Raw genomic sequence first — 15272 nt, forward strand, 5'->3', positions numbered from 1 at the left:
ATGTGTATGATCACTTTTAATGTGGAAACTCATCTCTTTTCTGTTCCCAGGTTGAAAATGAAGCCAGATGTGGTTTTGAGACGTCTGGCCATTGCCGTGGCCTCTAATGACCACAGCTACATGCCTCAGCTGGTCTCAGTTGCTGTTGGGAAAAACCGGCGTTCCCTGCAGGAGATCAGAGATATCCGCATCCCCAGTAATGTCACAGGCTACGTAGCTCTTTTGGAGAATGCCAACATCACACACCCCTGTGAGTCATCACCTGTCAGTCTGTCTGCTTAGTTCAGTGTTTATTTATCATGTGCTTATGTGTTCCTTCACTGATGCTTGTAGAGAAGCTGTCTTTCTCAATTTCACCCCTCCGGTGAAGACAGAGCATTATGTCAGCTACAGAAGATCACTGCTGGGTTCTTAAGTGGTTAAGTGGCTCACTTTTGAATCCGCATGGAAGCTTCCATGAGCCTAGGATTGAATCCAGGCGTCAAATTCAGGCACTGGTGTGTTGTTGTTAGGGTTTTTTTGCTGCTGGCAGGGGTTAAACTCAGGATCTTCTGCCTCAGGTCTTAAAGGACCATCTGTGTAGCCAATAGGCCACACATCCACCTTTTATTAGAAGTTGTCTAGCCACACAGAAGCTGGGCTAAAACTAGAGATATATGTATGAATGAGGATGAACAGTCAAATATTAGCAGAGGTTCAAATAATGGTGACAAATTCAGCAATGTAATTTGAAAGCAACCCTGTGATTTGCAGCTCTAGCTACAGGCTGAATCAATGACCGCGCTGTATTTTGTAAATGATAATATGCTTTGTGGCTGTGAATGATCTGCTAAATCACAATGAGCAAACTGAAATGAACTGGCTGGCTTTGCATGGATTTAACTTCTCATTGTTATTAGTAGAAGTGATTCATTTTATTTGTATCTCCCTTATTCAACATCTATTTTATTTCATTCTCAGAGGATGAAGCAACTGATTATGGCATTTTTGCATGATGTATTCCATCAGTCTGCTAACTGCATTATCTCCTCACCAAACCCCAGACATCCAAATCAACATTAAGCGGTGCCTGAGCGACGGATGTGACACGCGGATTCATGGGTTGAAGACACTGGGCTATCAGATTACCAAGAGTAAAGAGGTGTCTGTTTCGGATGCTTCAGCCATCTGGTACCTGTCTCTCCTCACCTCCTTGGTCACTGCATCCATGGAGACTAACCCTGCACTGGCTCAGACTGTTCTTCAGAGCACACAGTAAGATGCACTCCTCATGCTTTTACATATGTATGTAAAAAAGGGGGGGGAAAGTGCAACAATTTTTGTAAGATGTATAATGTTTCAGTTCTTATTGCATTGAGTTAAGTGTAGTGATTTGTCCGGCACTTCTGAGGGCTTTTTTTGTGTTCTCCTAGAAAAGCCTTACAGCACATGCCACCGTTGTCCCTGACGCCATCATCCACAGAGTTCCCCAAGTTCTTCTCTTTGAACATCCTGGAGGAGGTGGATGGATTTCTCCTCAGGATAGCAGAGTAATGGCCTGCTGGGATTACATCAGCACACTCAACCATCTCTGCCACACTGAGCTCATAACGCTGATATCATCACAATGAAAACAGGCTAAAATCGAAGTATTGATTTAGTGCGGCGATGACACACTATTTCCATTCCATTTGATGTACTGTAGATCCTTCAGTGGTGGTCAGGGTCTTTATCAACAACAGCAGCAACAACATGACTGAAATAATCTCATCAGTTAATTGTCAGTTAATTATCAAAAATATTACTGTAGACTATGTTTATTCACACATACATTCAACATGGTTAGATATACACTGTGGTCAGTATTGGTCTTTACTGGAGTTTTTGCAGTTAATACATTAACACACGATGGTGGTCAGATGATTCCTTAAACCCTCAAGCAAAAAGCATTTTGCTTGAGAGATTTTAATTAGTTAAACTTCAATTTGTTAAATTTCCAGCAAACAAATGTTGTAGTGAAAATAGTTTGCCTAGACATTATTTGGTCCAAATGCATGGACAATGGACCCCCGGGCACAGACATGTAAAAGGCCCCCACCCCTCCTACATCAGTGTCTCTTTGTAGTTGTTCTGTGTCTCTTTGTTGATGTTTGGATTCTCTTTGTAGTCACTTTGTGTCTCTATGTCGTCATTTTGCGTCTCTTTGCGGCCATTGAGCGTCTCTTTGTGGTCGTTTTGCATCTCTTTGTGGTCCTTTCGTGTCTCTTTGTGGTCGTTTTCTGTCTCCTTGTAGTCGTTTTGCGTCTCTTTGCGGCCATTGAGTGTCTCTTTGTGGTCGTTTTGCATCTCTTTGTGGTCCTTTCGTGTCTCTTTGTGGTCGTTTTCTGTCTCCTTGTAATCGCTTTGCGTCTCTTTGTGGCCGTTGTGTGTCTCAAAGAGACTGTAGTTGTTTGAGGAATAGGAATTAAAATGTTTCAAAGCCAGATTGATAACTCAGGGCCTTTTTCACTTTTCACATTTACCAAATAAAAGTAATCTATATTGTTTCTGAGTAATCTTTTAGCCAAGTGTAGTCACAGACAAATCCTCAGAGTTTAGTCATGCTTTATGGCTGGGTGGCAGCTTTAAAGAATAGGTTCACATTTTTTAAGTCATGCCCATATGTACGTTGAAAGGGTTTTTGGTTGCTGTAATTGTTCCTTCCGTCCATACCGGCTGCAAGAGATCCCTTCTTAAAGCATTTTTAATGTAAGTGATTGGGGACAAAATCCAGAGTCCTTGTTTCGTGCCAAAATGCATTCTAAAGTTCAGTTGAAGTTAATCTTGCATCAACAGTCTATGGTAGATAAAAAATGCTTTGCAGCCAGCATGGACAGTAGGAACAATTACAGCGACCAATAATGCGGTCAGTGTACATATAGGCATGTATTGTTTTAAGACTGACTTGAAAAAATGTAAACCTGAGTGAAACGGTCCCTTTCTGTGAAACTGAAATAGAGACACAAACGCTCGTTTAATTTGACTAAAAGCACCCCAAAACTAACTTGTTTGTTTCTTTGCTCCTGTGTAGCTGCTGTGTGAGTCCTGATGCAGAATTGACCCTCCTGGCCTTTGCTTTGGCCAGAGGCAGTGTGGCAAAAGTTCTCCAGGCCCTGTCCTGCATCAGCGATCATTTAGAGACTGAATACAAGGCCTCCTCCCTCATCGTGTCTATGGCCTCCGTTAGACTGCGACTACTTAATCGCAATGGTAACGTGACCAGCCCTCCTTTACTCTAATTCACACGATTACATTTGCAACCATGGACCTAGGAGAGAAAGTGCTTAGCCTACAAGGAGGAGATGGATTAGCGGACTATGCAGTGGAAATTTGCTAATTCTGTTACAAAGCTGCTACCTCCGAGTGTAGGAATGAAATTATAGCCCGTGCGGAAAATTATCAAATGACTGATTATGATGTCATCATGATTTATGTCTCATTACAGGGAAGCCCCTCCAGTTGCACCTACAGGCCTGTGATGTGAAAAGTAAAGAGGAGAAATCAGGACCAGAGAACATGCTCACAGAATCCTCCACTGGAGACGGTACAACTGAGACTATCCTCATTCAATGAGAAAATAACAATAACATTAGTAATTTAATAACATGCCCTCATGTATAACTGAATGTTTTTGTTGCTCCAAAGGTTTTCTTACAGAAAGTGGCAGGAAGAAAGCCAGTGTGATCCTGTCGACAGAGGACCAGAGTAACTTCCAGGTCACTCAGATGAAGATCAAAGTGAGGCTCCATTTGATTTCACCGTATCACTGAGAACACCGACAGTGATGGAGGATTACTGTACATAACACTTACTCTCTGCTTTGTGTGATAAGGTGCGAAAAGGAGCCATTGGATCAAAGTGCGGCTTGGTGTTTGCGTACAAAGAGGAAGACCCTTTTGATGCAGAGAAACATTTCAAGAGGTTCAGAAAGTATGACGCGTGGGATTACAAGGACTACAAAGAGTTTGTACAAGACAAGTAAGGATCTCTTTATAGTTGATATTTCAGTTTAGTGTATTTTAGTGTTTATCGATTTACAAGTTAACGAGCCCTTAATAAGAGAAGACAGCTATGATTAGCACATAAGAGTACTGGTTTAAAGAGTACATGTAGCACTTCAACAAACCATCCAATCTAATAAGATAATACTAATATAGTATAGATAGTTTGCCTGAGTTATGGAACCCCTCAGCAGTGTCGGGGTCTGACTTGGGGGTTTATGTAAATGGCTGACACACCATGCTGTCATCTGACCTGCAGTGTGAGGATTCCAGCACAGTCAGAGGACGAGCCGATTGGCTGGTTTGAGCTTGAGGATGACTGGAACGATGTGGACATCAAGCTGCAGCAGTGTCGCGTTGCAAAGGTACATACTGCATCCAGTTAAAATTAAGACACATTTTGTCTTTCTTCTATTCTCTCTACACATTAACCTCATTATTTAACCCCTCAACCAGTTATTCCTTAACACTGTGTTGTGTTACTTGAATTATGTTTTCATGCTGCAAGACATTTTGTTATTTATTTATTTTCCTAAAAACAGTACTACTATATACTAAAGTATGTTAAACGAAGGCCATTGTTTTCAATTTGCTGTCATTATCAAGTCACCACACCTCTCATTCTTCTGTTTCCTTGTCTTCCCAGTTCCTGATGGTAAAATTCCTCTGCACCAGGCAGGACTCTGCTGAGCGCCTTGGAGTGCAGTCCCTCAGCTTCAGTGGCTATCTGTGCCCCGGGGCAGAGAAGCTTGGAGACCTGGACGACCTCATCCCGGAGGGAGAGAGCTTCGACTGTGATGCTGTCACTGGCCTTTGTCTACTTAACAAGACACTATTCTTCATACAACAGCTTACACGAGACATGGTAACTACTAATCACTATTACAGTAATCACTAATCATTTACATATCAATAATATTACTCTGATTACCTTGAAACACCTCTATCGCTGAAAAACATTGCAAGCTTCTCAAAACACTGCATTATATAATGTGTGCCAGCATGTTATATTTGTAGGAAATCTTCCAACATTTTTTCCCTCAGTTGTAAGTAGAAAGTAGAAACATCCTCTTGGCAGGAAACAATAAGATTTATGAGAAATATTACCATTTAACATACCACTGGCCTGAGATAGAGACTTGACTGTGGTCTTGTATTTATAAGACATTTAATTTGGTAAACAAACTTATTTCTGTATGTGTTTTTTCTTTACTCACTTTCTTTAACTTTCACTACATTCTTTAATTTATTTATGGTGGGTCAATCTGCCCACTTGTGGCCATTAGGAGACATTGCAACTTCTCCTTTTACTGTACTGCTGAACTGTGGAGGGTGAATGGGTACTTCATATTTTCTTTTTGTTGTTGTTGAAGACTATCATACAGTTGCCCTCTCTCCATTTCTGCAGGATGCCTCTCACTTTAAGCAGAAGTATCTTCTGGACTTCAGCGGTCTCAGCCTGAACCTCTTCTGGAACTTCTACAGTAAACTCAGGGAGATGTGAGTAGTAGTACTGTTGCTGCTGTTTTTTGGCTGTTCTCACTACAGCCAGTAATGCAGCACTAATTACCATTTAGCATGATCAGGCTCATTGGTCAGTAAGTGGGACAGTCCAGACACATTAGGGTCTCACCTGTAATTGATCATACGTCTTTGTCTTAGTGGGGGAGAGGAGGTGTTGAAGAGCAGAGTTCTGCTGCTCCAATTGATGCAGAACTGTTTCCCCATGCTGCCCAACCCACTGGAGCCACGGGGCCCAGAGGAGAGCAGAAGGCCAGATGAGGGAGCCACAGCAGCAGCTTGTCCATCTACGTCCAGCAGTGCAGAGCCTCCGTCAGACTCTGTTAGGGCTGTCTGGGAACTCTACACTCACCTCTGCCACAGTAAGAACCTGTTAGCTTTCATATAACTGGGAGTAATAAAAATAAATTTGGTTGAATGGTTAAATTTGGTACATTTCTCTGTAGAGATTCCTTGGACAATAGTAGCTTGTAATGATTGATTTCTAAGAACTTGTGAAAATCTACATAGCAACAATATTTGTGATGTTTGTGTTTCAGTTGTGGATGGTCCAGAGGGTGAGACATTAGTGGAAAAAGCTTTGCACAAGGAAGCAGTCAAGGCCGTTCTTAATGGAGCAGCTGTTTTCTTCCCTGATAAAATGTCAGGCGGGACAAACTCTTCCACATGATGGTGAGTTTTTAAAACTAATTATAATAATATAATATTAGTAATAATGATATAATATAATAATATGCCTTTTTGCAGAAAAATATTACCGAAGAGGATCAGCCAGAGTCAGTGAAGGTGACATTTGAATCACTTTGTAATTACTTCAGGTAAGCATACTATAGATATACAAACACATTCTCGTACACATCCAGATCACAGTGGATCAGCAACAGCTGGGTTTTCTCTGTGTGCAGTGACCAGGATCCAAGTGGCCTTCTCCTGCTCCCACCTAAAGGAGCTCCCTCAGACTTTGACATCAGCCCCATACTGTCAGTCATGGAGACGCTGCTACTGGTGGCAACAAGAGAGGTGAGACCTCTGTCACACACACAATGTCTCAACTGTTTCATTATGTTATTTACCATTTATCAAGAGCACGCTCTGTCTCTTCGTGTCTTGATGTGAAATCACATGTTTCTATTTACTTTTCTGATGTTCCTCTCTGTGTCTCCCATGTCTCAGTGTGAGGTTATGATGGTGGACGAGAGTGGTGGAGCCAGCAGGACAGTGTTGCTGTCCTTGTTCTGGGCTCTGCAGGGTAGTCTGCTCTCCTGGTGCTACCTGCAACTCAAAGGAGGAGCCTCCACCGCTATCGCTATGGAGCTGGCCAGAGACATCCTACTAAAATGTGAGATACAGCGACAATGTTGCATTGCTGACACAAATTACCTTCTTCAGCTATTTTCAGGGTTAGATTCTGAGCACGCAGCCTGGTGCTGATCAGTCAAATGTGATAGTCCAACAGATCAAAGAATGTCTGAATAAGTTGTATAATGGTTAAACACAGAGTAGAATTCATTGTTGAGTAGACAAGAGGATATGCTTTCAGAATGACTGAATGTTTTATTTGAATAGATGTGGATCAGTTCCTGGGAAGTATCAAAGCTATCCTTGGTTCCCTGCTGAAGAGGTACACTGGTGCTGAAATTACTGACAAACTAGGCAGCTCTATCCTAGCCACAGTCTTCAGACAACTGGTAATACACTCTTATCTCATGATTTTGAATTTCCTTCATGCACGATTATACAGTTGACCGTGCTGATATTTGTTGGTCCTGGCAGATGATTATACTCCTGGAGCTGTGCTCTTTGGACATCCCTCACAGTGTGTTGCTGAAGAGCTTCTCCTCTCTGGTCGAGCTACTCAAAAGCCTATCCAGTGATACTGGAGACATCTTTTCTAAGGTCAGTCCACTCTGCCCTCACACCTTGTGTGTACCAGAATTTATACTGCCTCTCATCCCAATGTATGAACGGAGAGGTGAGGAGTATTTGGGCTGTGGATGGTTGTGAAGTACAGCAACAAGCAGTGGTGGTAGAAGTGCTCAAATTTACTTAAGTAAAAGTAGCAATAGTGCAATATAAAAATACTCCATTACAAGTAAAAGAAAATGTTACTCAAGTAAATATAGGTAAGTATTATTAGCTAAATGTACTTAAAGTATCAAAAGTAAAAATACTCATAGAAATGCCCTCTGTGAGTGTGATACTATTATATATTATTATAACTGATGCATTAATGTGTAAGTAGCATTTTATTGTTTTAGTTGGTAGAAGTGCATCATATTTTATAAAATCATCATATGTTCTGTATATACAGTATATTGTATGTATGTATATATCTGCAAAGAAACCAGTAATTGCAGGTAACTGCAGCTGTCAGATAAATGTAGTGTAGAGTAAAAAGTACAATATTTACCTCCAAAATGTAGATGTAAAACATGAGCACCTCAAATGTGTACCTAAGTACAGTAGTTGAGTAAATGTACTTAGTTACATTCCACCATTGACTGTTACAAACATTAATTGCATACCATGTCACTGTTAGGTGGATCAGGAGAGCTGGCACCAGCCCCAGCAGCCAGTGGTGCTGAGGACCTGGAACATGGAGTCCCCTCACAACTATGAGAATAGCCGCCACGAGACCAGCATCTTTGCCTGCCCTGGTGCTAGCTCCTTTGAGGTGGAGTTTGACGAACGCTGTGAGACAGAGAAGAGGTGACTGATGGAAAATATTAGATATTCAGATGTTGTTGTTTTTTTTATCCCTAGTGAGAATTTTTATAAACATCATCATCTATCCTCCTGATATTCACAGATACGACTACCTAGAATTCACAGATTCTAGAGGTGGCAAGGTCCGCTATGACATGAAGGTTGGAACTGAGAAGTGGCCAAAGGTAGGATATGGGAAATCATTCATTTGACTCCATATGAAATACTGTTGTTACTGAATTCCTTTACACACGTCTGTTGCTTCTTTGCTCCTTCAGAAGGTGACGTTTGACGCTGGCCCTCAGCTTCAGTTCCTCTTCCACTCTGATAGTAGTAATAACGAGTGGGGTTACAAGTTCACCGTGACAGCCATGGGCCTGCCAGATATCACTATTTCTTGGATGTCAGACCTGCAGCTGCTGGTGGCTCGCCTGATGGGTCGTCTTGCTTCCAGAACCCTCGCCCTGAAATCCCCTCACGGTGAGACTGTTTTCCAAAACCTTTATCAAACAAAGGTGAAGTGTTTCTCTGCGAGAATCCTTTCTCAGTCAAAAGTTTGGGAATGACTGTGTTGGGCCATAGTTAGAATCTTTCTAATTGTGTACATTTGAGGCTTACATAAACAGATCTCACGAAATAAGGGATTTATTAAACATATTTGATTTGGGTTACTTTCAAAAAGTAATTTCAGACCGTTTCAGAATAATATCATGCTCAAGCATTTTTCAGACCCTCGATGATAGATTGAAATGCTGATATTTGTGGGTTGCTGTCTATTCCAGAGATACGTACTGTTAAGGAGCTTCCACCAGGGAAAATGTCCCATGTTCAGTCTTCTCCTTTATGGAAACCCATTCTGCGACATGGGTTGTGTGAAACCAGGGAGACGAATCGGACTAAAACACCCACAGGCCAGGTATGGTCAAATCTGCTTAATCCAGTTATGTAGAAGTTCCATTCTCAGGTTTATATTATTCCATTGCTTTTTGACCTCGGCAGCTAGGTGGTAATCTAATACTATGCTTGTTTGTTTTTCTGTGTGGTAGACAAATACGTGGACTCTTGATGAGTTAATGAGCTTCCTGGAGGAGTTTGCCCGTTGGAACCCTTCCCAGGAACCGACAGACAGTAGAACAGAGCTGATGAGGACCCTCATGCAGTCCTGCAGAAAACAGCCAATGAGGAACGAGATTGCCGCTGGGTCGAAGACAGACCAAGCAGTGAATGCCATTTGGGCAGCCATGGTATACCACACACCAGCCCTCAACCATGCCCTGAAGACCTATGGTAATGCTTGGCTATATTCAGTGGTCATAGAGAAAAAAGCTGTTGTATTTATTCAGTTTCTTGCTGTGTTTAATCATGGTAATTCTGCATGGTTGATTAACTTGGTTGACTCACTTCTGATTTCTGATTTCTCCCTTCGGTTTTGTAGTTAATCAGGACTGCAAGTCCTGTCTAAGTGAAGACTTTGTGCAGGTGTATTCATTTGCAGACAGCATCAGAACATGGATGGTGAGTCTTGCTGACAGGATTCATATCTTGTTGATTGTATCTTGTTGTTTGTCTGCTACTGAGTTTATATATGATCATGTTACTGAACTGTTATGCTGATGATGTCTTTTTTCCTGTCAGTTGGAGATGAAGCAGAGATATTTTGTTGGCAAAATGAATGTTCCTGACGAGAAGGAAGGGGGTAATGATGAGGTTACCATGGAGACACTAGGTGAGGACTACAGCTAATGTAAAGCCAAATCCCACCCTTTCTTTTCATCAACTCTGTTATCTCTTTAATATTATTTTGTTGACTTCTGTTATTTTCTTTCTCTCTAGCTGATATGTCCATTGAGAAGAGCCTCTTGCTCTTCAGATTTACCCCTTGTGGAGTACCGTGCCAGGACAGTGACTCTTCCAAAGCTGCAGAGGGCAGCAATACTCCACTCCTCCGCTCAAGTTCGATTTCGGAAGGCGACTTCCAGGCCAGCTCCTCTCTGGGACCTCAGACTGCAGGGTCTGAGGAGGTCGTTGAGGCCAGGGCAGGACAGAGCCAGCCCTCCGATGCTCAAGCCCAAAACTCATCATCTTGTGGTCACAGCAGGCGAGGCCACAGAGGCTCCACAGAGAGCCTCTCCTCCCAGCCAGGGGAACCAGCCTCACCCTCCGCCTTCCCCCGTAAAGCCCCATTCAGTAGGGCACGCCTCCGCCTCCTGTCCTGTCGATCTATAGAAGAGCCCCGCATGACCCCCTCTGTCAAGGATCGCTACCCAATACTTAAACACATCCTAAACTTTATAAGGGACCAGGCTCTCACAACAGCAAGGTGACAGACCTCCAGTCTTCTATTTTGCATTTTTCATTTGTGTAATTGTACCATACAGAGTTAAGTCATCCAAATCTTCCTCCTGTAGTATTCTGCAGACCCTGTCGCTGAGCAAAGCTCAGGCTCTGAGTGTGTGCAAGGTCCTGGAGATGGTTCAGCAGTGTTTACATTCCCTGGGAAAGCCACACCTATTCCAAGCCCCCTGCATCCTGTTCCTGCAGGAGCTGCTGGCATGCCAGAAAGACTTCACCAGGTAAATGTGTTGAAAATGTTTTCAGTTCAAGTGGAACAACAGTGAATTTGTAGTCTTATAAGTCTCGCACAGTTCAGTAAATATTTGATTTTGAATAACAGTATAGATTTGTTTCTTAGATGATAAACAGAGAGGGATCGTAGTTATTCTAAAATAGATTGCTCTGACCTCTAATAATTTGTATTTGTGGTGCTAAATGTATGTTTCTTTGGAGATTGTTGTTAGTATTTACCATGACAGTTCCAGACATGAATATCAGAAATAAAGTTTGTGTAAAAAAAACTGTATGCTGACATACAACTGTACAGTAGTATTTTACTCAAGATTTTCTTTTGCTTTGTCTTTTTTAGTTATTTCTCTCAGTTGTCAGACAGTGGGCAGAAGCTAGGAGAGGAGGTGAGGCGTTCCTACCATCAGTTGGTGCTCATGCTGGTGGAGGCAGTACAAGGCTTCAGCAGCCTCAATGAGAAGTAAGCTCTTTTTCTTGTAACGCACCATGTTCACACATAAAAAAGTGCTTTCACCAGTAATTAGTGTAATTCCAAGTGTGTGTGCAGTAGTCTAACCTGACCCTCATCACTGCTCTCCAGAGCCCTGCTACCAGCTCTATCATGTGTGCAGACCTGCTTGTTGCACCTTCTAGACATGAGCTGGGAGGTACATGACCTTCCTCTCTTCCTGAATATCAAGCTTCCTGACCTCCTGCTCAGCATGTCCCAGGAGAACATCAGTGTTCATGACATTGCCATCAGGTAATATCAGACTCATCTCAGAAGGCATCGCTCAGTGGAAATGAAATGCCTTTCCTAGTAAAAGACACCGCGTTAATTTTTACATTTTTATAAATCAAGAGAGAACTGTTTTGTGCTTCATGAGTCTATTTCAAATTTCTTACAATATGTTAAACAGTGTCCAAGCCACTTAAATTGCAGAGAATGATTCTTTTTGTGGTTTCAATTCATCTTCAGTCAGTGGACAGAGGAGGATGAAATTGCAGACTACAAGAAGAACCAGGAGTGGATGGACGAGTGTATGGACGGGATGTTTGAGAAGTGGTATGACAAAATCGATGAAGAGGACTCCATGGAGGACAGGAGAAAGGTACACCATACATACATACATAAAAGACGTGAAAGTGCAGTCATTAGCAAACAGTGTTTAAAGGTTCTATATGTAACTGTCAGAAAACCCTTGTTAATAATGACACCTTTGGTCGTTAAGTGAACTGCAGTCAGCATCCTGTTACTCGCACTCGCACTCTGTAGGCACGAGCGAACATCATCCTAGGCTTTGCCCAAAAGTTACATACACGAGACTGAACACTAAAATGAACACTGAATGCTGGAAAATAAATTACAGTCATATTTAGGATAACGTTATTATATGTAATGTAGCTCCATGATACTAACTAGCTTGCCGTTTGCAAATCACCTCACCAGCCAACACCACGAAGTAACAAACACCAGACCCACACCGCGCAGCCAAGCCACATCCAGCCAGCCAACCCCATTGGCCACTCCTGCCTTGCATCGCTCTTGGCTAATAGAAAGCAATCGTTATACACCTATGCTTTGTACCGTTATATCATTTATTGTTGGCTAAAATCAACACTGTTTGTCTTAAAGGTCCAGTGTGTATTATTTAGACGCAGCTTTTGGCAGAAATGGAATATAATATTTCTAAGTATGTTTTCATTAGTGTATAATCACCTGAAAATAAGAATTGTTGTGTTTTCATTACCTTAGAATAAGCCGTTTTTATCTACAGAGGGAGCGGGTCCCCTTCCACAGAGGTCGCTATGTTGCACTGCCATGTTTCTACAGTAGCCCAGAACGGACAAACCAAACACTGGCTCTAGATAGGTCCTTTTTGCGATTTTGCAAGTTTTGTGGTCACAGAATTTTCTCCTACATGGGGAGGGTGAGACGAGCAGTATTCAGGTGGTTGCAATCTGCAGTTTCACCACTAGATGCCACTAAACTTTAATACATAAGTTAGTATCATCGATCACATTAACTGGTGAAGTAATTTGGCAAGCTAGCCAAATAACATATCCACTTAGATAGTATTTTGCTAGCGATAAAGTTAGTGAGCAAGCAAGCTAACGTTAGCCAGCCAGCTACAACCCAGCCACGCTGCATGTACCAAGACTTTGTCTTGGACTCTGTGTTGCAGTGTGTGCCGGTCATTTGTTGACATTAGCAGACTCAGTTTTTAAGCTAACGTTAGAGAGTGTCACAGTCACATACTGTTGACACTGTGAGGAAGCTGAGAGAGAAGGCACTCTGGAGCGCGCATAAGTGTCACATTCTTTAGATTTTCCTGGAAAAACGGACCCGAGTCCTTTACATAGAAATCAGTACACAGGCTGTTACAGGTAACCAAGAAAGTTGGAGAATGTAAAATAAATGCAATAAAAAGTGATTAATACATAAAATTAATACGGTAAATGCTTCAGAATATTACATATGGCACCTTTAACCTGACTGCCCCAAGTGCTCTGCTCTCTGTTTTCTTTCCTGTGCAACCCAACAGTAGATCAGATATATTCCTGCAGGTAATTGAAAGACAACCTGCAACATTACAACCTTCCATTTAGAAAAGATGTTGGTGTAATATCAATGGATATGTCTAACATATGTCATCAAGGTTATAACAAGACAAAACAAACAAAGTCTACAGCCATGCTAACAGCTCTGTGATGCTGTGCTTAGGCACAGCAGTTCTGGGCCCTATACATAAGCAGTCTCTGTGGGCCTCCTTCCCCTCCCATGTCTCTCACGCATCTTTTGAAAGGAAATTACAAATAATTGAGCCAACAACTGTACACATGAATCTGTAGTAGTTATTAGGGTAGTTACTAATGAACTGTTCATACACAAATTTAAACAAGTTATAACAATCTGTGATATGTGCTTAAGTCCGCATGAGTCTTGAGTTTGCAGTGCATCTGTTGATACCAAACATGTCATGCTAGCTTACTGGGAAAGGGGCTAAATATCGCTCCAAAGCTGAACTGCCGTTACCATGAGGTCTGAGACACATCAGATGCTTGCTTGTAATAACTTTTAGCCACATCATGAGCTCACCTTGTCTCACCTCCTCAGTAGCCTGCTGCTTCTCCTCTGTCAGTGGCTGTTTTTGAAACTGAGGGCAATGTGTGTCATGATGTTGGTAACGTTGATAGCTACAATGTCATATGAGATTGTAGTTATGATGATGATGATGATTAATTTGTGATACTGATTAATTTATGTTATACAATGCAAATATGCTCCAAGCTAGATTCCTGGCTGACCATTCTTAAACTGTGTTAGTTGTGCTCACCTTTCCTTTGAAAGACATTAGTTTTCCATCAGTTTTCTTTTCTTCTTTTTTCTTTCTTTCTATTCTTTTTTGGCACACTGATTTCCCTTTCTTGGGGAAAGACATGACTTACAGTGCACTTTGGTGCTCCAGCATCAGCAGCCACTGTCTCAATCAGTATTGCCAACTTTTTTCCAATGAAAGTAGCTAGCATTAGCTCCAAAAGTCGCTTAAAGTTGCCAGATGACATCATACGCTCATTTGCGTGTTGATGATGTCATCACACATTAATTTGCATACAGCTTAGTGCAGTGAGGGAGAGATCACCTTAATTTAAGACATATAAAATGTAGATAGAGAAATCTTTGGCCAAATAATCACAAACTCACCACAGGGACATAGTGTATTTGAAGTAAAAATTAAAAATTCTACAAAGGGAGGGAGGGATCAAACGAACAAATTAAATATTTACAACTTGTAGCAACATCTTAATCCAGAGAGCACGAGTGAGAGAGAAGCACAAACGAACTATTTACATTTTTACAAGCTATAACATTAATCTGGAGAGAAAGAGTGAAGCTGCCCCACACGCCACACACTGCCTGCGCACAGCACAAGAAGAGAGGAAGAGAGACACTGTTGGCAGAAGAGCCGCAGCAGGCACTGGAATGAATTACAATATAATATATTTAAATATATTTCTCACCTATCCCCTGATGGTCTGAATAAGTCCCTAATTTTGTCTTTAGTCGCTTTTTAGAAATAAAATTGCTAAGAGGGACTGAAAAGTCGCTAAATCTAGTGACAAAGTCGGCAAGTTTGCAACACTGGTCTTGATTAGCTGCATTTAGAGATGAATCCTAGTGCAGGGGCGGACTAAACCATTTTGTAAGGGGTGAGAGAGGCCTCTGAGAGCCTCCACTATTTTTCTTTTGGATACAAAGTTCAGTCTCTCAACCGATTTATTCAGCCAAGTTTAATTTAGTTATGAAACTAAACTAAAAATTGCAAACAAAAACAAACTTTTCATTCCAGGCTTTTTGAGGGCCCTCCACCCCCCCATTGGAGCCCTGGGTAGTCAGTCCCAGTACATTTTTCTTTTCATGTATGCAGTGTGTCTTTGGCCTACATTCAGTCAAATAAATGT

The 15272-nt window shown here is 41.8% G+C and overlaps 1 protein-coding gene across 1 annotated transcript in view; it reads left to right on the top strand.

The window, feature by feature from the left end:
- zzef1 (zinc finger, ZZ-type with EF hand domain 1) overlaps window positions 1-15272 on the top strand; it is a 34788-nt gene that overhangs the window by 2239 nt on the left and 17277 nt on the right. The window contains 30 exon segments of the mRNA XM_044223888.1: window positions 51-250; window positions 1044-1254; window positions 1413-1529; window positions 3050-3228; window positions 3464-3562; window positions 3664-3755; window positions 3851-3996; window positions 4279-4384; window positions 4666-4884; window positions 5428-5519; window positions 5682-5902; window positions 6080-6178; window positions 6181-6212; window positions 6288-6358; window positions 6446-6560; window positions 6714-6879; window positions 7107-7228; window positions 7314-7436; window positions 8080-8249; window positions 8350-8431; window positions 8525-8726; window positions 9029-9162; window positions 9293-9533; window positions 9682-9761; window positions 9882-9972; window positions 10080-10566; window positions 10655-10819; window positions 11170-11289; window positions 11410-11571; window positions 11788-11920. Of these exon segments, the coding sequence (XP_044079823.1) occupies window positions 51-250; window positions 1044-1254; window positions 1413-1529; window positions 3050-3228; window positions 3464-3562; window positions 3664-3755; window positions 3851-3996; window positions 4279-4384; window positions 4666-4884; window positions 5428-5519; window positions 5682-5902; window positions 6080-6178; window positions 6181-6212; window positions 6288-6358; window positions 6446-6560; window positions 6714-6879; window positions 7107-7228; window positions 7314-7436; window positions 8080-8249; window positions 8350-8431; window positions 8525-8726; window positions 9029-9162; window positions 9293-9533; window positions 9682-9761; window positions 9882-9972; window positions 10080-10566; window positions 10655-10819; window positions 11170-11289; window positions 11410-11571; window positions 11788-11920 (4477 nt within the window).

This window comes from Siniperca chuatsi, linkage group LG14 (genome assembly GCF_020085105.1).
Source record: "Siniperca chuatsi isolate FFG_IHB_CAS linkage group LG14, ASM2008510v1, whole genome shotgun sequence".
Lineage (NCBI taxonomy): Eukaryota > Metazoa > Chordata > Actinopteri > Centrarchiformes > Sinipercidae > Siniperca > Siniperca chuatsi.